The sequence below is a fragment of the Peromyscus californicus genome, unplaced genomic scaffold, assembly GCF_007827085.1.
Source record: "Peromyscus californicus insignis strain IS unplaced genomic scaffold, ASM782708v3 Scaffold_10__1_contigs__length_136768540, whole genome shotgun sequence".
Classification (NCBI taxonomy): domain Eukaryota; kingdom Metazoa; phylum Chordata; class Mammalia; order Rodentia; family Cricetidae; genus Peromyscus; species Peromyscus californicus.
Genome location: NW_026294391.1, coordinates 113,588,054 through 113,611,622, shown reverse-complemented (window position 1 = coordinate 113,611,622; position 23,569 = coordinate 113,588,054). Strand labels below are relative to the sequence as shown.

Genomic DNA, 23,569 nt, shown 5'->3' with positions numbered 1-23,569 from the left:
GTCAGTGTGACTTGATTCAGCAGTTTGCTCTTTTTAACCACCATTCTTTTGCAGTCGAGTTAGAAACACACAATCCTAGCTTACAGTCTCATTATAAATTATATTCTATAAAATTACATGTCAAATGTTTAAGTGTTCTAAAATGTAATATTAACTTTACCAGTATTTCTCAGTGAGATTAAGGGGAAATATTGGTATTTGCCCTTTATAACAATCTGCTTTGTATAACTAAAAGCAAGCAATTTGGGGTCTGAAGGCTGATGGAGGGTGTATTTTGAGTCGATTAGCTGTAGTTAAAGCTGAATGGTTAAATCAGCAATTTGACTTAAAAATGAGCTGTAGATTCTGTTTTCTTTAATGCCTCTATCCCGACAGCTCTGATATTGAGTTGGTTGTGGGGCAGGCTATTATATGTACCAATTTTGAGCTAATTATTCATTATGTTGTCTCTCACCATAATACCCTTTCAAAGCTGGCTTTCCCAAAGGCATTTTTGAATAATGAAATTGAAGCAGGAATTTACATGCTCATCTAAAACTTCTGTCCGGACCTACTCAATTACTTAGGTTGAAGGAGGGTTGGTCCTGGCTTGGGACAGACAACAGGAGATAAATGAAGGTGCTAAGAATCATCTTTGGAAGGTTGGGAAGGTCATTTTTTGCACATTACTACGTTGAATCTGTGAATCGTTTCTTGTGCGATCTAAGGACATATTTTGCATTGATTAGCTGTCACTGAAGCCTATGCAATTCAGGCAGTTTTCTGCTTTCTACTTCTTTAACTGAGCACTTGTATCAACTGTAGCTTAGATCTAAGAGATAAGAATGAATCCTATTCCTGGAAGAGATTTATCCTGCTAGCTATAAGGGCCAAGGGCCTTTCTGTCTCAGATTTCCATCACTGCCTCTGTGAACTAGAATGCTTTAATGAATATTAGAGATTGTAATTTTCCAATTAGTCTCTTGTATTTTGAATCAATACTTTCAGACTCCCAACCACACATTTCCGTTATGCTGTGTTTTTCATGAGGTTTTAACAACCCTCTTGCTGTTGGATTTGTGTATTCTAAGAGGAAGGTCCTCCCTAGCCCCAGATCCTCTGGCTTGTCTTTGCTGCTGAAGTAATCAAAACCACCTTATTAAATTTGTATTTCACAAGGCTCTGAAATCAGAACTTCCAGTGACTCTGGTCACTGAATTGAAGATTTATATGAACAGTATTAGAAATGTCACCTTGTGTCTTAACCGCCACTCAATGTCCAGACCAAGAAGCTTTAATTGTGCTTCTGTGTCTAGCCACTAGTTTAAATTCCAGATGTTGCACCTGAACACTTTAGAAACTATCATTCATCTGATAACCTTGAATGATTTCTAGTCAGCCATTCCTTATCCCAAAGGAGTGTCACTTATGATGAAATTCATTGAGAGAAGTATCGATCTGCAGGTCATCATACTCCATTGCTTTTCCCCTCCTCCAAGATCAGAAGAGTGTCCTTCATGAGGCCAGAATAGAATGTTTATACTGCCTCCAGGTGCAATTGTTCATTCATCAAGGATGACCATCATTAATCCAAGCACCCCCTGAAGGTAATGAGGCTGGGATTTTTTGGTGGTTGTCGTTTTGTAGTATCTGGGATCAAACCTAGCCCCTCAATCATGCCACGCAAGTATTTTACCACTAAGCTACACCATAAGTCTTCCCTTTACCTTTTATTTTGAGACAAGTTCTCATTAAGTTTCCCATTCTGGCCTTGAACTCGCACTTCCTTCCCCTTCCTGTCTTGATCCTCCTGTTCCAGTCCCTATTCCCCATCCATCCATAACTATGTATTCTATTTCTCTTTCCTAGGGAGTTCTATCTGTCTCCCCTAGTCTCTTACTCTATACCCACCCTTTGTGGTTCTATAGATTGTAGCTTGGTTATCATTGACTTAACAGCTAATATCCATATGTATGTGAATATATACAATATTTGTCTTTCTCGATCTGGGATACCTCACTCAGGATGATTTCTTCAGTTCCATTCATTTATATGTGGATTTCATTTTTTTGACAGTTGAGTAATACTTCATTGTGTAAATGCACCACATTATCTATCCGTTCATATGTTGAGGGGCAACTAGGTTGTTTCCAATTTCTAGTTATTATGGATAAAACTGAAATGAGCATAGTTGAGCAAGTGTCTCTGCTGTAGGATGAAGTGCCCTTTGTGTATATGCCTAAGAGTGGATAGCTGGATCTTGAAGTAGATCTATTCCCATCTTCCTGAGGAATGTTCACACTGATTTCTATAGTGGCTGTACAAGTTTGCACTCCCACCAGTAATGGATGAGTGTTCCCCTTACTTCACATCCTCACTGGCATGAGCTGTCATTTGAATTCTCTATTTCAATTCTGTAATATCTTTGCGAATAGGTAGTATACAATAGATCTTTGTATCAGTAGCATTTTATCCCTAGCAGGTGCTAAGGGTATTGTTATTGAAACAGCAGTAGATAAGCATTCTGAATTTGTACCATAGTCCTATATGGCTATAATGCATTTAAAACAAGAGCCATCACCACATTTTAATTATAGAACAATTTGTGTTAATATACTCTGCCACTTCCAGTTCATGAGCACTAGGCCAGCTGTCAGGATTGCATTATTTTAGTCCACATTTCATTTGTGTGAAATGAAGCATGCCACTCAACTGGAGGAGTGCTTCTAGCAATAACCCCAATTTTCCAGTTCTCAATATGGCCCCTCAGTAATCTGGGTGAAATCAGGAGCTGATATCATACAGAGTGCTACTTACAAAAGTCTAATTAATATCACTCACTCCCTAATCAGGTACCTTTTTTGACTCTCTGGCCAAGCAGAACCAAGCAAGTGACGTCAGAATGCCAAAGTGAATTATTGAGCTTGTGTCAACCAAGGCAGGGATGAAAAATCACCTCTGTGAGCTTAATCCAGGAGCAATCAAAGGGCCAAAATTTTAATTAGTGAGGGTAGTGATTTACATTTACATTCAGCCTCCCAAGATTCTGTATTAGTTTGTAAACTTCTGCATTTCCCTAGTTGTTGTCTGACACTGGTTAAGATAGTTAATGTGCTATTAAATAGCACTATACTTAATGGACCTTTGAAGGTACTGACCGATGAATCCATTTCCTCACCTGTCATCAGAACCATTTCCATTAGAGAAGTCAATGAAAGATCAAGGGCAAGGAAGAGGGCATTTCACCATGGCACTTGGTTCTTTCCTGTGTACATAAGAAAATGCAGAAAATATTAAGCTGAGGTACAGATATTGGGATTCATTTCTAGTCAAGTGTGGAATGATGCCAAAGTACTATAATAAACAAAAGAATCCAACGGATTTATTTTTGACACAGCAGAAGTGATAGATGGAAAAGAGTGCTGATTTCTTCAACATGTCTGACCTTTCCACGTTTCTACATTGGTAGTACATTGACAGTTATAGCATGTTGTCATGACTCTGCACAGTTTTGAGATGTCTTTGGAAGGTAGACTGGAGTTTTGGAATCAGTCAGATTTTATCAGAAGATAATTATGATATTGTAATTGGAAGATCAAGCTGGGTCTTATAGTTGAGGCCAAAAATAAGGTGTCACTACATATTCATGAATTTTTCTTATGTGTCTCATAACACAGCTACCAAGGAGGAGCCCTGGAAATGTGGATACCATCAGCACTCATGCAATCTTCATATAGCCTTTTTAGGTGACACCTTTAAGAGGAGCAGCATGCATTGGATATAGTGTAGGCTCTGGTGGGTTGCTGAAGATCTGTCTCGAGACTTTATCACATTGCCTATATCGACTCATCATTTGCCAAACAACTCTGAGCATGAGTTTCCTTCCAACAATCTGGAATGAAGCTAGCATCTTTCACAAGTATAAATTTACCCAAGTCTAATTAATGTTTCTTACTTACTAATGAGCTACTCCTTTTGACTTTATAGACAGGCAGGGCCAAATACAGGATGCCAGAATTCCCTAAGTGAATTATTGAACTTGTGACAACTAGGGCAGGAATGAAAAATAGCCCCAGCATATTTAATCCAGGAGCAATTAAAGGGCTAAAGAATTAATTAATATGGGCTTTAATTTGTTAAAGTCTAGAAGAGGGAGTCTCTTTGTTTGTGCTAGAGCCCTTTTATGGGTCCTCTTTGATTATAGGTAAGTACGCTTCCAGAGAAAGATAACTTTCCTTACACTCTTCCTTAGTAACCTATGGATAAGAGAGAGAAAAGTGGGCTCTGAGACTGCAAAGTACATCAAATTGTTGGATTTGCAGATCAGGTACTGAGCCACTACCTTGCCCAGAGGGATAGCTTTTTGGGGAATGGATAGGAGGCAGAGATGGAGAATTGCAGATAATGGAAGCAGATGATGATTAAAGAGAATGCGGGCTATCACTGGACAAGAGAATAATATCCCAGGAGCCCTGAACAAAGAGTTAGAAAGAGGACCTAAGGAAATCATGAGTGCATTTCTCTGTAGCTTTCAACTGAATCTCCCTGAGCCCCTACCAGACAGACACAGAAGATACAGACATGGATTTGGGGGCAGGACCCAGGTAATTGAGCCTACCAAAGAATGCCTCAAACTCACCAATGAAAAATAGGCAAATGGTACACAATCCTCCCTGCTGTGCAATGGGCAGATTTTTTATGTTCCAACTTATGCTTCTTCAAAGAGACCAGAGTTTTTCACGGTCTTCCTCAGGATAAGATTGAATGATTAAAAATGCTGTATTTTTACCACATTAGCTTAACTTAGTTGCCACTGCCATATTTATTATGTAATACCTCTAGTAGCTAGCTGAAGTTTCCTGAATGGAAATTAGACCCAATAAACTTCATTTTAAAAAAGTCTCTATGTACATGATAGATAGATAGATAGATAGATAGATAGATAGATAGATAGATAGATAGATGGTAGATAGATAGGCAGATAGATGATAGATAGATAGATAGATAGATAAATAGATAGATAGATAGATGATAGATGGATGAGAGAGGGAGAGAGAAAGGATGAGAGGATATTATCTTTCAGAATCTTCTATAAAACAGGTGATGCTTTGACTGCCACAAAAAAGTAAAGTAAGTTTAATCCTCCTGACAAAATAGCATTGGTCTTTTTTTTTTAAATCACAGCTTGACAATGCCATTAGCCATCATGTCTCCATCAATGGCTCTGGTTGCCAGGAAACTCAAAGCTAACTCCAACACTCAATTTCAGTAATCCAAGTAGCCCAAGGTTTTTTGGATGAGGCTTGCTGCCTTTTAAAGTCTTTCTGTTGCTTTTGTTTTTTCCCATCTTATGATGGTACTTTAGGGAAAAGTCTCTCAATTTTGGAGATAAGAGATACATTGGAAATGACAAATGACTGCTTTGCACTAGTCTGAAAGGGTGTTATACAAGCTTGTGTTTTCCATGCCCTATGCTACTAGCTTGGACCTGTTGTTCCTGTAATAAACTTAAGTTTCTGTTAGCCACACTTTTAACACTGTAGGTAGTGGTCATCTTTAATTATTCTTTGTCTGTCTCCCCAAATATCAGTATAAGTGGAGGGATCATGGAGCACCTTGTATCACTCAGTATTTCTTTATTTCTAAAGCTGGTTATTTAAAATTGACACAAAGAAAATTTCTACTTAATCTAGAATTTTCCTGAGCTGAAATTGCTGACCTGTGTAGCGGACTGTTTTAGAATCGTTTTACATGGTATCCCACGTGACTTTCAGTTTGTTGTCATGACTTCACAAAATTCAAAATGGACTCTGATTCCAGAAGCCGTATTGTCTCAAGAAACAAAGTATCTGTATTTTGCCCAGAAACAAAATCCAGATGGGTTAAGACCCATGTCTGCAAGCCACATGTATCCCATAGTGTGTGGTCTTTCATAGATCACTGATAAACTTACTCTGGAATTTTGAGTGCCTCCATAGGTCTGACATGAGTTTTGACATCTTGGCACGCATGCAGAAATGGAAATGTCCTCTTAACTGAAACAAAACTCTTCCCAGGACCTATCAGCGATGAGTAGATCAACAGTTTTTAAAGAGAAAAGCTTTAAAGAAGATCTAACAACAAAGCTTTCTGGGCATAAGAGGGTCATTCTCTTCCTCCAGGGTTTTATTTCCCCTAGTTTCTCTGGAATATTAACACTAAATTATTCTCCTATGAGCCCTAATAAGCTGAGTATGTGAAAGGTTACATTAATAAAGTGCTCTGGAAATGAGAAGAAAACATAATTGACATTAGAAGAGGCCACAAAATCCATAATGATAAGAATCCTAAGATAAATACTCAATAACATTTTTGTGGTGCTAGTGAATCTAAGCCTTGTGGGTACTGAACAACTGCTCTACACTGTGACATCTCTGACCCTTGAACAGTTTTTATTAATTACATCTATTTTTTATGTGTGTGCACATGTATGTGCATGACACAGTACACATACGGAATTCAGAGGACATCTTGCAGGAGTCAATTCTCTTCTACCATGTGGCTTCTGGGGATAGAACTCAGGTTGTGTCAGCCTTAATCCACTGAGCTGTCTCCCTATCCAGGAAACAGATTTTAGAAGCTCCTTTTGTTTATCCCCAAGCCACAAAGAATTGTTCATATTCCTTTCAAGCAGCTAGCTGGATATCTCTCCTCCCAAATCTAGGTTTCTCTGAATTAAATACCAACTTGATTCTTTTTAAGTGCCAACACTGCCTTCACTAGCTAGATTCCTTTGTTCTGCGTCCAGAGCCCTCTTCTTAGAGAGACATCTGGAGGGCTTATCTACTTCCCTGAAGATTGACTGAGATTCTTGAGCCTCAGTGAAGGTTGCATTCTTCACAGCTTCAGTTATCTGCCTATCTCACATACAGAATTCTTTTAAAATAATCTCCAAGAACTGTTCAAGCTCACACTCTTCTGTTGAGGAGGAGTCTAGAGATAGTTTAACGTTTATGGCATCCCTTCTTGGATAATCTCAGTAACAACATAGACAGCCATTTTCTTACAAACCTTGAAGAATGCCAGGAAGAGAGCTTGCCCTTCCCATACTAGCATCTGCCAGTAGCACTGAGCTAGTCATGAGGACATTCTCTGGAAGCGCCTTTTATTGTTCTTTCCTTCCTTTTCCTTTGGAGACTTTCTCGGTAGGAAGCTTCCCTCTGCCTCTCATGTCTTTACTCTCTTCATTCCTTTACTTCCACTAAACCAAGAAGTGTTCCCACTGACAGTGCACACTGTGATTGAAGAGCTTGCTATAAATTGATGGAGACCTGATTTGTTGAGTTTTAAAGTATTGTTTGAATAAGCAGATTGTCTAGTGGCTGGTGAGAATCAAGGAACCACTGTTTTCAAAGCCCAGAAACAATACTACAAAGAGGTCCCTAGGTTTTCCCAAGTGATAAGACAAGTGGATATTGGCATCAGGTGGATTTGAATTCTAAGTCTACCAGAGTCAAGAATTTCTTTACGGTTTTGAAGCAAGATGAGGGCCATAAGCCTTATTCCTGATTTTGCTATAATAGAGAAACCAAACAAACAATCAAAAGCCTAGGGTTTTTTTGAGAGAAGTTGTAACTATATTTGCATAAGCCTTAGTACATTTAGTTTATTCTATGACAGTTTCTTCTTTTTTTTTTTTTGCCTTTGTAAATAAGGCCAGATTGAAAAAAAACACATCTAAAGCTTATACTTATGGATTTAGTTGATGTATGATATTCTTCCTTCACTGAACTTCAGGTCATCCTTGCCAGGAATTGATGAGAACAGGTTGCATGTGATCAAGACGAATTCTTCACTATCAAATGCTCTTGATGTGATAAAGGACAGGATGACTAATGAGATACCACAACTAATCAAAAAAGTCTACCAGGAGCAAGCAACATGCAGCAGTTGGAATCCTTGGACATAGGACAGCCTCGTAATCAGCAAATGAGTCTCATGATTGGAATACTGCTCTGAGATTCAGTTTCCTCTTTGGCTTTCATCAGCACACAATCTCATCTCTGGCCTGTCCTTAATCATCTTCCTTGGCTATTCCCTCCTCACTCAGTGCACTCTACATACTCCCTCTGTGTAGTCTCTTGTACTCCATGGGTTTTAACTCCTGCACATTCCCAGATTTGTGAGGGCCAGCCTTCAGCTGAGATCACTGTCTTGATAAATTCTGTATCCATATATCCAATTGCCAAATCAACATTTTGCTCAGTGGTCCCATGGGCATGCAAAATTCAACAAAACTGAATATATTGTCTCCTTCCATGTATGTATCCCCATTCCCCACCAAAAGCCACCCACCCCTCTTATGCTGGCAAATGGAGCTACAATTAATTTGTGTTGCATCATTTTTGGTTCCAAGCCACCTTGCCTTGCTTTGCACTTCATGGAGATTATGGCCTTATTTCTCACATGCCAGCCAAGTGCTATCATTAAATTCATGTTTTATCCTTAGATACTTCTCTTGGATATATCCCATCTCCTCTCTGAGCTTTATCTTCCTGTCTCCAAAGATTATTTCAATTTTCAGATTTCTGTGATCCTTTTCCTTGTCTGAGGATAGATTATAGTCAATAAAAGTCTTCATCTTTGGCTCAGATAAATGTCCTGGTTTTGATTAGATTGTGCATGAAGAGACATCTATTTTTATGAATTATGTAAGACCTACTATTTAACAGTGATTATGAAGTGATATAGAAATGTGTGTTTCTTTCATGATTTGGTAGGTTTTTGATTGCATATGAGTGTGTATACTACAATAATGCTATTCTCCTAATTGTAACACAACAGAGAGAAGCTATTAAAATGGGAGCATGGTTTATAGTAACCTTCTTTGCTTAGTGTCCCAGAACACATTTTCCACCTGAAATGGCTCTTCTATTGGAAGGTTCCAGATGCCCTTTTCAGTCTGTCATTTATTTATTTGTTTGTTTGTTTATTGTTTATTCACTTAAGAGGGCAGGAACTAGATATTTGCACTTCAAATACTGGCTTTTAACCCTAACCCTAACCTTAACCCTAACCCTAAAAAACAAACAAACAAAACAGCTAATGCCTGAATCCCCATTGCTAAGGTCAGAAGTCTGATGCTATTTGTCCAAATCCTCCAGAGTGCAAAAAAATAGAATATGATCCAACTTCTGCCTGATCACAGTGCCCAAATTTTCCCCACAACCCAGGATTGCTTCCAGTTAGTTCAGCAATGCTGTTCTCTGAAGTTGCTGACACATTGTGATTTTTACTGTAATGGGACTTTCATATATGTGGGCACCATGGCTCAGAAAATGATACTGCAATAGACTACCACTCTTTTCAGCATGCACTGTGATGTGACATAAGTCATTTGCACAATAAAAAAGACCCTGACTCGATTAACAAACTTCTAATGTATTATGTGTCAGTCAGCCAGTTCAGTTCAACAAATGCATGTTATCAGCCACTTCATCAGGTATGCTTATCAGTAAACTGGTATTGAAAACTTTCTGTGTATCAAATATTATGAGCTTTTATGAAAACATGAACACAATTCTTGAAAATCTTGTAAGAGTATGTATTATTAGAAAGTAAAAATAATCACTGATAACCCAGTAGAGAAGTGGTCTTCACCTGTACAAAGGCTTTTGGCTTATCTTATTCTGCTATATAAAATCAAATTTTCTGTCAAGTAAATAGGCAGACTTTTCTTTTTTGTTCATGTATTAATTCCTGCTGTAGTATTTGGCTTCTTCAGCTTTTCCTCAAAAGTTCTCTGAGACTCTGGCCTACTCTGGGAACAACCTAATATATAACGTTCACCAACAAGCCTCCAGTTGTGAATTTTTAATTATGCCAGATCGTTTTCAGTAAATAGAACTGCAGGCTCAATTAATGCTTGTCAGATCCAATTTTTGTTTCACCTGCGATTGAGCTCCACTCTGTGGTGTTTTCAGTAATTGCCACTTCCTCGGGAAAGAGAAGTTTCTCCAGAGATGCGTGTCGGCAGCCGTTTATGTCTTCCTCCCCTGCTCTTCAGGTATTAGGGTTCTGATTGTATTTTTTTGGAAATCAGGGACAGTGCGTATAGGTGATTGTTCTCTTGATTTTTATTAGTGGAGCTGTCCCGTGCAGCAGTGGCTGTCAAAATGCAGATCATGGGCAGACAATATTAGCATTAGCTGAGAACATGTTAGAATTGTAAATTCTCAGGTCCTTGATTTACTCCCAGATAGCTTGTCCCCATGTCCCACTGTGTTTTTATTATCGAAGTATGGCATCCTTCTACCACCCAGGATGGTACCTTAGGATGCAGTTAAGAAGCCAAAATACAGAAACAACATAGGAAAGGGCAGTAGAACCACAGAGAAAAGTTAGAGTAGATTTTAGTTTAGCCTCTAATATTTGGTTAGCCCTTGGGAAGAGTGGACAAAGAAAAGACATGAACTGTCAATGAAGCTTGGGTCTAACGATTCATTTTGTTCATCAGCCAGTGTCTTCCCTACACTGGGGTGGCAGCAGCACGGGATGGGGGACTTTGTGACGGGTTTCCACTAAGGGTTGACAATGTTCTTTCTTTCTAACCACTCTCTGTATCTACCTTAGCGATCTGTCTGAACTAGGGGATGGGGACAGGCTTGCAAGGAGATGAAATAAGAAAACCACTGGGGTGTACAAGGATCAAGACTTGCACTTTCCTTCATTAACCTTAGCATTGAGCTTTATACAACCGAATCTACTGGCTTGGCCTCTTTTACTTGGATCCCTGGTCTCCAGATCTTTGTAAAGTCCCCACAATTCCCATAAACTAAGGAGGAACTAAACATTCTGGCAAAGGCTGCCACCAGACACGCCTGCTTCTTAATCACAAGGACAACTGTCCCATCTGGTCTCACTGCTTATTTCATCCTTAGAGCACCCCTTTGGAGCAGAGATTGGCTTCTTACTCTGCCTTTCTTCTGGAATTCCAGTGTCATCTCTCTAAATGTCTGCCCAAAATTGTCCATCCATAACCCAGTTTAATATGTGCCAAGCCAAATCCCTCATCATCTTCTATAACCTATATCCTCCTCCCAACTAATCTCTTTCACGGATAGAGTAGACTTGTTTACCAGTCTTCTGGCTTCTGAACATTCTCTGCAGCTGTTATTTAGAGCTTATTCTCATTCCTCCAATGTAGTCAATCTCCAAGTTCTGTTATATTTTCTTTTTTTATTCTGGGCATGGTTTCTTTCTTTCCACCTTTCTAGTGATCAGTTCAGTCCAAGCACCTTTCATATTTTAGGTTTCAGTCATCCAAAGCCAGCTAATCCCAGAAGTATGATACTTGTTCCTCAACCTTCCTTCTGATGGAGGAACACCAGAGCTTGACGTGAATATAGTAATAGTACAATAGCACTTATAACTGCTAGGTAAAGCTCCACTGGCTCCAGATACTCTGAAAGCAAGGTCCACACTCTTTCAAAATACGTAAGTGATTGGCTGGCTTACATGAGATCATAATATAATTTAAAATCTGACTCAGATTTTCCCCTGACCCCAGTGAGACATTAAGGGACTTGACTATCACTCTCTTGGCAAAAGCCAGTATGGGCCAATAGGTGAAGAGAGCAAAACAGCACCAATAATCAATGAACTCTTTGCTGCAGTTCCTGGTGCCCTGTGGCGAGCTGTTAGAGTGAGAAGTTAATGGAAGGGAAAGGGCAAGATAATATATGTGCCCAGGCCTCCTTTCCTCAACGCTTTGCAATTACAGAGCAGCTGTCAGCTTCTCTACAAATGGCTTACCCGATTGGTTTAATCCCCTCTGTTTTACACATAACAATCCTAAAACAGCAAGAAGTTAGACTTCTTACTGGCAGCCAAGATTAGAACTCAAGATTCCTGAACAAGTGCTTTGAACTTAGGAGTTGTTCCCGAGAGACTATAGTTATACTAGGCTACAGGGCAATAAAGATGAGCCATTGTCTTCTCTGAAAAGCCTCAGTTGCTATCCACAGTGAAGCCAAGGGAAGCCAGGGGGGAGGAGCAAAATGAAAGTGCATCTTAGAGAACTTAAAGGACTTTCTCAGCTTGATGAGTAACAGAAATAGCGATAATGAATACAAGAGACTAAAGGGACCATGGACTCTAATTCAAACACTTCTGGTAGAAGGAATGAAAATGAGAAGGTTGGGGGGCAAGGAAAGAAAACCACTCAGGACATAACAAGGCAGGAAAATGAAATACAGATGCTTCATCAGCTTTAATTAAAGGAATCAATATTTGAAGAGTTTTTTTACTCAGTAACAGAACAAGGGCAAACTACTTCAAAAATGTAGGCCTCTTCAAGAAGAGAGCAGCTTCTCACCAGGAGGCAGCCATGATTTAAAAGCCTCTCTCCGAAGATTTCCACCTGGCAGATGGCTTGTTGAGTGGACTCAAACCTCTGTTTGGGAAGCACACTGGATGCGTTTGTATCCTTGCTAGTGGCTGTGTTTTAAGTGCATTTCCCAATCCTAGGAACCTTCTGAATCCTAGAATCTTTGCTAGAAGCACAGAATAGCTACTCTTTCTCCCAAGAGCGACTTGGAACAAGCCTTCCACAGTTGCTTGGGCTACATCTTTATTATCACTTACAAGAGCATGCATTGGAAATCACTAAAAGCTATATATGGTTGCAACAGGTTTAGGACTATTATTAAGAAGTACTAGCCTATCTTCCAAGCATGCTTGCTTGAAAATAAATTTTTTTCAGAACTCACATGTTTTTTGCAATATACATGATGATCAAACATCAGCAATTGGATTCCAACTCCCCTGGACCATTCATCAGGCATGGAAAATGTGTGATGTATATGTCCCTACTTCTTTTTCTCATGCTGTTGCTAGACTTTTTAATCTTTGATAATAACCCTTCCCTCTGAGCCCAAATACAGGTTATTTTTTATTTATTTGTTCAAGAATTTTCTTTGTGCATGCTTTGCCTGTTTTCTGTTGCATTAACCAAATTCATGAGCATGGGTTAGTTATAAGGAAGCTGGTTTGTTTATCATGGTTGGAAAGGCACTGAAGATCGAGATGGGACAATTTGATATCCATTGTCTGAAACCACAATGACAAGCAGATCTACTCCTGCTGGAGTTTTCTCAAAGAGGTAATTATGACCCATCATTCAGTCATAGCTGAAGTCCTCATGCTGCGTATAATATGACAGATGAAGGCAGGACATGTGAGAAGAGCAAGCAGACATGGGCTGAAGAGAGCAGATGTATTGTGGAGTGTTAGACTCCCTTGAGAGCAACATGCTCTTACAGAAACTAATCCATTCATGAAGGCTTGGACCCTATGAGCCTGATTAAATGGTAATCACCATTAAATGTTTCTGTTAAATGTCTTACCACATACCAATATCATTAAATTGGGAGATCAACCCTCAACGTACCTTTTCCCGAGGACAAAGGATGTTTAAACCATAATAAGCACTGACTTAAAAGTTAGTAGAAGAGATAGATAAGCAATAAAATATAAGCAACACTGTGGGACCATATGCTCAATGCCAAACAATGATACAGTGACAGTAAGTATGCACTAGCCCATGTGTGGCTCCTGAAATACACTTTCAGGTTCTTAGGGCTCTGGGAATTAATTTTTACAATTTCAGTAACTGCAGAAGCAAACTATTTTTCTTGGACCCGAGGTTTATTGTTTCCAAAAAGAGCTTATGATATACTATGAGCAATACACATTTCTGCATGCTGCCCATCAAGAAAGTAGGTTAAACCACTGGGGGATGTAGATTGGTTAGAGGGTATGACCTACATGTATCAGTTTCTAACTTCAATCCCAAATAGCAGGAAAAAAAAGTGAATGAATTGTGTTTTCAACCACCTAAATTCTTTGTTCATAATTACCTCTCTGGCAAGACTAAAAAAAACTCCAGCAGGAGTGGGTATGGTTGCCATTTTAGTTTCTGACAATGGATATCAAATTGTCTCACCAGGAACCCTTTGAGAATGCTGCAGATGTGGGTCCATCACAGTTTTCCTACTTAGATGGAATGTGCACAGCACTGCGGGATTTTCTTTCACACCCTTCTAGCCTTTGGAGCATGTATGGAGCCTGGAGGGGGAAAAAATCCTCCTTGCTATTAATAGTTGGTGAGGACAGCCCACCAGACTGTCAGAGGAGGGCTGGCTCGCATTAGCTTTTCTTATCAGAAACTCACCTGGAATTGGTTTCACAAGCCTTTGATGAGGCCCCGAGGAGAGCCAGAATCTTATCTCAGAAGAGGCTACAACTCAGGTGGGGCTCAAGAGGGCTAGGCCCCGACCCTCTGGGATTTCAGCCACAGCTCTTGAGATTACAACTTAAAGGAGAGATGAAAGTGAAGGGGCTGACAAGTGGGGTAGAAGCAGATGGATCAAAGGAGTGACAACCGAGCATGTCTGTTTCAGATGCAAAGGTTAGGAACTAGTTCCAAAATCGGCGCAGTCCCCTCCCCATGCTCACATGCCACAAATTATCAGCCATAGCTTAGAAGCAAGCAGACATTCCTGTAAGTCCCTGGAAGGGCTGGATGTTTCGGTGACCAAGAATCTCGGCAGCGTCTTAATCTTTGGGCCTTTGACCTGAGTCTTTCCAGAGCTTTGAGGTTCCCAGTAGTCTGCTGCTGCAGTATTTTCTCTTTCTCTCTTAGGAGGCACTTTGGGAAAACTCAAGGCTCTCAGAATTCCTGCTTTCATTGTCTTTGTCTCAAGGTTTGAGATTTACAGCATCTTGTTCAGGTTTATCTATCCAGCCTAGATCTCTGGGATGGGGAAAGATGCTTTTTTTTTTTCTGCCAAGTTCTCGCAGATCTCTCTGTCCAACTATCCTTATTAGCATAGCTACAAAATTGCCCTCCTAGGATCCAAGCCTGCCAGAAGTTCCTCTTGCCCACTCCTCTTCCTGATACATTTCCCACTGGGAACCCATCTGTTATTTGCACAGAACACACATTTGGAGACATTTGAGTACTTTCACCTCTAGCCTCGGTGCCATACCTTCCCCATGTGATTTATTCTTGAGAATGTTTTTATTTTCCTTCCCCTCAGATCTGCACTTCTAGGATTTGGCAGTAGGCCTGGGGGTGGGGTGGGGTGGGGTCATTTCTGTCTTTTAAAGGCTACTGCTCCAGGACAACCCACCTCCAGAGCTGCAGTTAACAATAATAAGGCTGTCATTGCAGGCTGACATTTTCCCTTGATGTCCTGCCTTGCTGTCCCTTGAGAATCACTTGTAATGCAAATTTTAGAAGACCTTCTTTCCCAAGGCACAGAGGTGGGGATTTAGCAGTGAGAACGAGTGTTGTTTTATTCAAAAGTACATGGATGTCTAAAGTTAGATGAGCACATAATCTGAGCTTGTAGCCTGTAAAGGATGATTTAAAGGATCTCTGGTTTAAGTGTGCTTCCAGGCAAATTTCCCACTGCCTACTGTGTGAGCGAAGTATTGGAAGAGGACCAGTGCCTAGGAATATAGAAGGGAGATGGCTAAGAACTACTTGTGTTATTTTCCCCCTTTGAGTCAGGGCCCTTTGTAACCCATCCTGATCTCAAATTTGATTTGCAGCTGAGGATGACGCTGAACTTTAAATCCTCCCGCTTCCACCTCCTTAGTGCTGGAATTTCAGACATACACCATCACACAGGGTTTCTGTGGAATTACAGACATACACCATCACACAGGGTTTCTGTGGAATTTCAGACATACACCATCACACAGGGTTTCTGTGGAATTACAGACATACACCATCACACAGGGTTTCTGTGGAATTACAGACATACACCATCACACAGGGTTTCTGTGGAATTTCAGACATACACCATCACACAGGGTTTCTGTGGAATTACAGACATACACCATCACCCAGGGTTTCTGTGGAATTACAGACATACACCATCACACAGGGTTTCTGTGGAATTACAGACATACACCATCACACAGGGGTTGTGTTGTGGTGCTGGGGATCTAACCCAAGGAGTCATACACACTAGGCAAACATTGTACCAATTGAACTATAGCCACAGCCACTACTTGATTGTAACAGGAAACGTGTTGCATCCTTTGCATCAGACTGCACCCACTTTTTGAAAGCAATAATTTTTAATGCTTTTGAATGAGAGCTTCCTTCCTTCCTTCTTTCCTTCTTTCCTTCTTTCCTTTCCTTCTTTCCTTCCTTCCTTCCTTCCTTCCTTCCTTCCTTCCTTCCTTCCTTCCTCCCTCCCTCCCTCCCTCCCTCCCTCCCTCCTTCTCTCCCTCCCTTCCTTCTTCCCTTCCTTTCTTCCTTCCCTCTCCCTCCCTCCTTCCCTCCCTTCCTCCCCTCTTCCCTCCCTCCCCCTCCCATCCATTCTTCCTTCTCTCCTCCCTTGCGCTGTTTATTACCATACAAAGTAATAGGTCTCTTTATGGCCTTTTCATACATACCTCTGATTGATTTTTCTGGTCCAGAATCTTTTGTCCAGATTTGAATTGTGGCAGTCAATTTCTGATCTTGGTTCTGGATAGGGAGGGTGACTGGCATTAATCCCCAAACTGCCTAAGAATTTCTTTGCCAAGAAATCATAATGGATGGGTACTGGTAACACTCTCCATTGAGCTCCTCATTTCCCAGTGAGCATGTTGCCCATGCTGGAGAGTCAGTGAGCAGCACAGATAAGTGGTGTCCTCACTGCTTCACTGTTTCAAATTTCAGTACCTAACTGCAGAGCCACACACCATGCAGCAGCATCTGAACCCACCTGCATGGCTCCCACTTTACATGACTGCTTTTGGCCCTTGTGGACAAACTGCGGGAGCTTTTGCTAGTATCGACTCCTCCTGATTAGTGTTTGTCTATGCCTATACGTTTTTATTACCTTTGCAATCACAAGGAAACCCTCATTATTTCTTGTTCCAGTCACACCCTGGTGCCCAATTGAAACTAGTGAACATAGGGTAGAATGTCATTTATGACCTCCTCACAGCCTTCACATAAATGCTGCTACACAGAGACACTTATTTTCAAAGAACTTTAAAGATTCATAAGAATCTAGAAGGCTCTTTGACATTCTCTTAGACAATTCTCTACCCATAGAAAGTTCTGGACTCATGAGATGGCTCAGCAGGTAAAAGCACTTGCTGAGCAAACAACCTCAGTTTGATCCTGGAACCTTTGGCTGAAGGAGAAACAACTAAAATCTGTCCTCTGACTTTCACACGCACACCATCACACACACACACACACACACACACACACACACACACACACACACACACCAATACACACATACACACACCCCAATACACACATACACACACACCAGCGCACACATGCATTAATAAAATTAATTTTAAATTAAAAAAGAAGGTTATGGGCTGATGAGGTCGCTCCAAGCACTTGCTGCCATGCCTAATGACATGAGTCCCTCCCTTAGGTCCCATATAGTGGAAGGAGAGAAATAACTCCTACAAGTTGCCCTGTGGCCTCTATGCATAGGCTGTGGCACCTTGCAAATACACTTGAGAGTATACACACAATAAGTAAATAAATGTAAAATAGGGTCCTATTAAAGTACTTGAACATGAAGATAGGCATGTTTTACATTTGACTCTTTATGAAGTTATGCTGACGCAGATTTTAGTAACAGAAAAAATTCTGATGATATTGGGATAAATAATTCTACATATGAAACAGAGAGAAAGGCTTTGAATTGGTTTCCATGGAAATCTGAAGATGAAGTAAAGTATTAATTTCAAGGCAAAGCAGCTGAATTGAAGATAATGGTAAAATAGTTTGATAAAGGAAATAGAATAAAGTAATCAAGGAGACTCCAATCAATTATTCCTCTTTGTTTACCTTGAGGTGATTAATTTGCCTTCGTTTATTAACCTGATGAGATTAAGCAGAACTTCCTTGTGATTTATTTAGTAATTGTTTCCAAGGTTTGACATAAGCTGTGGAGTTATTGAAGGTGGAAATTTAAATTCAATTACTCATGAAGCAAGTGGTGCTTCTCTTGAAAGACTATCTGAATTCATGGCCTTCCATGCAATGTTATGAGGGAAAATTATTAATTGATCCGATAGTATCTCCCAAAGACACTTTGAAGTCACTTGGTTCCATATCCCTGACTGAAAGTCAGCAGCTTCAGAACTGAACTTGTGATGCAGACACTCCAGTAGCTGGGAATGTAAGGGGTTCTGGTTTTGGTTTTGTTGGTTTGTTTTGTTGAAGGGAATCTACTACTCCCTTTTGACTATGTATTTTGTGCCTTTTTTCCCCCACTAAAGCCTTGCTGGGAGCTTGGGCTATGGTGCTACTATTACTAGAATGTAACAGGTCAAACTTTGCTCTAAAGGACAATTTTATTTGACCTTGACTAATGGTTCCCATTTTCTTTGACATTGAAGGACATCACTGGATAAAAATTTGCTGGGGGAGGGGAGGGAAGGGTGGGTCTTGAAAATCGTTAAATGAAATGACTAATTGCTTTTTGTCTCTGTTCTTTATATATGTTTTTGTTCGGTGGGTATAGTAAGGATAGATGGGGTTCTTCAAACTTCAACTCAGGTGCCAACTCTCCATCATCTACAAAGACCCGGAGCACAACTAAAAGTGGGAAGTAAGTGAAAAATGCTGTCGTGCATCTCACATAGTTAACACCAAGCCATGTGTCCTCATTTGGTCATTCATTCCTAGCCATTCAGTGAAGACGTATGGATGCTTTCTGTGCACCTACCTGACAGTGGGAATTAGTAGAACAGTATCGATGAGGATGGTACTTGTCTAAGGAGGAGGGGAGGGGAAGAAAAGGCAGGAGGTAATTTTACAAGGGTGAAGGGTAAAGCCATATGTCTGGCAAGGCAATGCCAGCTTTACTATAAGATGTTAAAAAAAGTAAATAAGCAGCACTGGTTATTCACTTTATGGTTTGTGCAATGTGTGGTAATCTGTGTTTTGAGCTTTAGGGTTAAATGAGAAGGTTCTAGAAAGCCAGGTCATCTATTTCCTGGTTCAAATACATTTACATTTGAATTGTATAACTGATTACTTGATATGTTTATTCTTTCCACAGTAACTGGCATGTACAATGTCCTACATCTTTTTTGTATTGTCAGAACTTGCATTGATTGGGTATTTGTGGTAGTAGATTTATGTCTTTATGATGGTTCCCAAAGACAGCTTTGGCTTATCTCTCCTCTTGGATTCAGCACAGCATGGCATTCTGAAGTGGTATGTCCCCATGGAGATGACATACATTCAGTTAGGTAGTTCCCTCTCCAATAGGTGCAGCCCTTTTATGAACAACTCAGCTTCTCTTTTCATTCATTTATTCATTTATTTATTTAATTTTGATGTGCATTGGTGCTTTGACAGCATGTTTGTCTATATGAGGGTGTTGGGTCTCCTGGAACTGGAGTTACAGACAGTTGTGAGCTGCTATGTGGGTGCTTTGAATTGAACCCGGGTCCTCTGGAAGAGCAGCCATTGCTCCTAACTGAGTCATTTATCCAGCCCCTAACTTTCCTTATAGGCTCTTTTTTCCCAAGGATGTAGGACTTTATGCTGGCCTGCATCTAGAAAATGAAAGATGCCTTCATCACACTAGAAGCTCTAATTGAGTAATAAAATATGTCACTACAAGAGCAAGGCTTTGCAATGGAAGGTGGATTTGTAATGGTCATATATTTTATGCATTCAGCACTGGACACTAAATGCTGTACTTTGAATATAATCTGCTATTCGATTCCCAATGTGAAAGATCTATCGGCTGCCGCTTTCTCCTTCTTTTTCACCTCCTGAATACCATTTCAGTTTTGCATATAAAGTTGATTGTGGCCTGTCTGTGGAAATACAAAACGTGGTGGTAAAGATATGAGACCAACTCTCTGAACAGTTAGACTTCATTTCAGTTATTTATTGCCAAGCACCACAGTCAAAATGCTATATAGATTATGAAGGAGTATAATTGATTTCATTTCCAAACAGTTGAAGGTTTCCAAATTAGTCCCACTCCATTGTTACTGCACACTCTCAGTTCACAATGATGCATTGGAGAGAAGCTTTAACTCTAGACTTGATGGAATGACAGACCCTATCTATGTGCAGACTCTATTTGTGCACCCTTATTCATACCTGTCACACTGATGATTCTAGGGTACAATTTCCATTCATTAGACCCTGATGTATAACATGGATATTTGTGATTTACTGATGCACTTCAAAAGGAGCTTTGCTCTGTATCTTTGGATTTTGCAGGCACCTGATATTTTACCTATTAAGTGAGGACTCTGTGTAGCACCCAAGGAGCAGTTGGTATAATGTAAGTTAGGCTGATGTAGTAAATGCATGCAGAATGCTCTATCCAGGTTGTTCACAATAGGAGGCCTGAATAAATGCATTCCCAAGTAGATAACCATGATCTTCTATCACAGCTACTCTGTGTTCATCCTAAGCCTTTGCCATTCTGCATTCTGAGCTTGATGTCTTTAGTTTGCCACACACAGCGACTTTCAGATTGAAATAGCCCCCTTTAACTTCTCATCATTTTGGTCAGTTATTAGTATTAAATTAGAAAGTTTTCAGAGTCCTTCTTCACAGTTGTGTGGACCAGATTCCTTTGTATCGTCGCCCTTCACTTATCTCTCATTGGTTTTGAGGGATAGAATTTTTTCTTAATCTGTCACTACATATTTTCTCTGCCTTGGGCTATCTTTGTCCTCAGGAACAGCACTGGTGTTCCATGGCTGTGACAAGACACTTGGGGGCCTTCTTCACACTTTGTAGAATACTGTCTACCAATGTTTAGGTATTCTGCTCTGGAGTTCAGAGAAAGGTGCTCTATATACTTCTTGCTAAGTTGTCCTTGCATGTCTTTGCTTCCAGAGTGTATGGTGGTAGCAACAGCCAGCAATGGAAGGTGCCATTCTTTTGGGTTTCCTGGCATTATTTGATGTAATGATGGTAATTTATATAGCTACAGAGTAGCTCTGGTTTCTCTGTGCTAGTTTTGAGGCCAGATATAGGCTACAAGAGAGAAAGACAGTTCTTCTCTGAAAAGAAATCAGCTCTTCTATTTTCTGAAGAAATTTAAAATGCAAAAGTCAATCTGTGCCAAGTTTGCCTCATGGCAAAAATTAATAGTAACTAGTATGTATTGCTTGTGTGCTTATGTGCCAGCATGTCTATGGTTCATGCAGTATATTTTTTCCTCATTAATCCTTGCCCAAATAAAGCCCACAAAGTGGATATTATTATTCTTATTATTTCTACTTTACATATGAAGAAATTGTGACTCAGGGGACAATAATATGTTCAAATGAGATCTACAAATGAATGCTTTTTGCAAAGACCATCTTTGACTCAAGTTCTAGAAGTTATAATGTATATGTGTTCATGTATGTATGCATAGATAGATAGATAGATAGATAGATAGATAGATAGATAGATAGATAGATAGATAGAAAGATACGGGGGAGGGAGAAAATCTACTTTGTACCACTGTACTTTATCCTGGGGCCACATAGATAAAAATAAAAGGTTCAGTAATTATCCCCAAATAGCTCACAGTCTTAGTAAAGGAAAGTGGGGATGGTGATATGTTGCTTAAGTGATGCAATGAAATAATCACAGGATGTGACTGGAGTCACCCATGACCCAATGCAGTTATTGGGATGCAGAATAAGTCAAGTCATGAGGGGATATTGGTGAAGTGACTCCAGAACCCTTTAATGTTATCAATATTCACCTCTTAAGTAACAAGCCTAGGTCAAGACCAAGGAAAATGCAAGATGCAGGGCTGGAGAGGTGGTTCAATGAGTAGAGCACTTTCTGTACAAACACAAGGACCTGAGTTCAAATTCCCCTTACCAGTAGAGAGTATGGTCTGCGTATGCCTATAACTTCAATATTAGGGGACAGAAACAAGTGGGTACCAGGAGCTTGCTAACCAGCTAAACTGAAATGGTGAGCTTTAGGTTCTGTCTCAAGGAAATAAGGCAGATAGCAATAAAGATACACGACACCCTCCTGGCCATGGTGTGTGTTTGCATGAGCATGCTTATCTGCACACACATGCGTTCACCACTCATTCACTTGCCCTCCCTCCCTTCCCTAACAAAGAAAATGCATGCTGGAAAGGTGGGTCAGAGAAGCTGGAGTTGTGGAGTCGGTCAAAGCTAAAAGTGCATGACCAATTACTCCTTCTGACTTTTCACCTATTTAGAGCCAACTCAGGTCCAATGAAGCATGGTCAGTGAGGAGCTTAGGAAACCTCCAGCTTGGACGTTGTGTCAGTTCTGCTTGCTCTGTTGCATTGCTTGGATCTGAATCTGGGCAGCCAACCTTCTGTTTCAGGGAGGAACAGATGGAGTGGGATATGTCTGAGCAGCAGAGCCAGACCACCCTGGCAATGACTTTCAGCGAGGAGCAAGCAATTTCTTCAGTGTTGACAGTGAGTCATATTGACAAGACAGAGACAGAAATCAGTACAGAGCCATAGCATTTAGAGCAAACAGTGTAGATTTTACAGATGCTGCTGACCCATGACCAACTAAGCCAGACCACAGCACCAAGCCTCACATTGGGCTCCTTTTTGGAATATAAACATGTTACTCTGGCTGACACAGCAGTCCACAGTCAATCAGTTTACCTCCCACTGGATCACACAGAAACTGTCAAGGCTGAAAATGCGTTGTTGCCACCAGGAGCTTTCAAAGTGTTCAGTTTTGCTCACTAACTTGTTCTGGTTTCTTGAGATACAAGTCTTAGTATGTTACCCATTCTGGCCTTGAAACTCTCACAAGTTTCTTACACTCTAGGATTAGTGGCATCTGTCACTATGTCCCGTTTTAAAAGTGCTCATTTTGTAGCAAAATACTTTCATTCTTTACATGAGACCAGTTCTTTTGCTGGACAGACTGTAAATAAGGACATCACCACTGAAGAAGGGGTATCCTGAGTCACACATCTATTTAATAGCAGGTGGAAGCCTAGAATTCTGGTCTTCTAATACTCTCTCCATACCCGATGCTCAACACTGAACGGTGTCATTCTTCTAGAGAACATCACTTCAGCTCCTGGCCTCTTTTGTTCTTAGATGTCCAACAATGTGCTTTACCCTCCATATTCCATGATTATGGATTAGGGGTGCAGTGAAAATGGAGAGTTTGGAAAAATTAGATTTATTCTACTTTGCAAAAAAATATAGCAGTAGTGATGATGACAGGAAAAAGCACGCATTTCTTCAATTCTTCATTTTCCTCTGAAATGCCATTCTGCTGTGTTTGAAGAGGTATCTTTTCTCAAGATTATTGTGGCACTGCCAATGATGCAATAATTAGAATGCACAGATCACCACAGATGTTTTCTCTCAAATCAAACAACCAATGCTGGTGGTCATTTCTATGTAGAGATACAGATGCCCCTCAACTTAAAATAGGGTTATGTCCTGATAACCCTATTATAAGCCCACCATGTAATGTAGTTTCATGTTAAACATCATGTTAAACTACATGTAAATGTTGGTGAGATAACTCAGTAAAGTGCTTATCATATAAGCATGATGATATACATGAGCTCAGG

General features: G+C 40.2%; 1 protein-coding gene across 4 annotated transcripts in view; it reads left to right on the top strand.

Annotated features, from left to right (window-relative positions):
* Hs6st2 (heparan sulfate 6-O-sulfotransferase 2) overlaps positions 1-23,569 on the top strand; it is a 287,634-nt gene that overhangs the window by 229,219 nt on the left and 34,846 nt on the right. For 3 of the 4 annotated variants that reach the window (XM_052739510.1, XM_052739500.1, XM_052739528.1), the window contains one exon: positions 18,522-18,608. The exons of the other annotated variant lie outside the window; for it this stretch is intronic. In XM_052739510.1, coding sequence (XP_052595470.1) covers positions 18,522-18,608 — 87 coding nt within the window. The remainder of the gene's footprint in view (positions 1-18,521; positions 18,609-23,569) is intronic. 4 annotated transcript variants of the gene reach the window in all.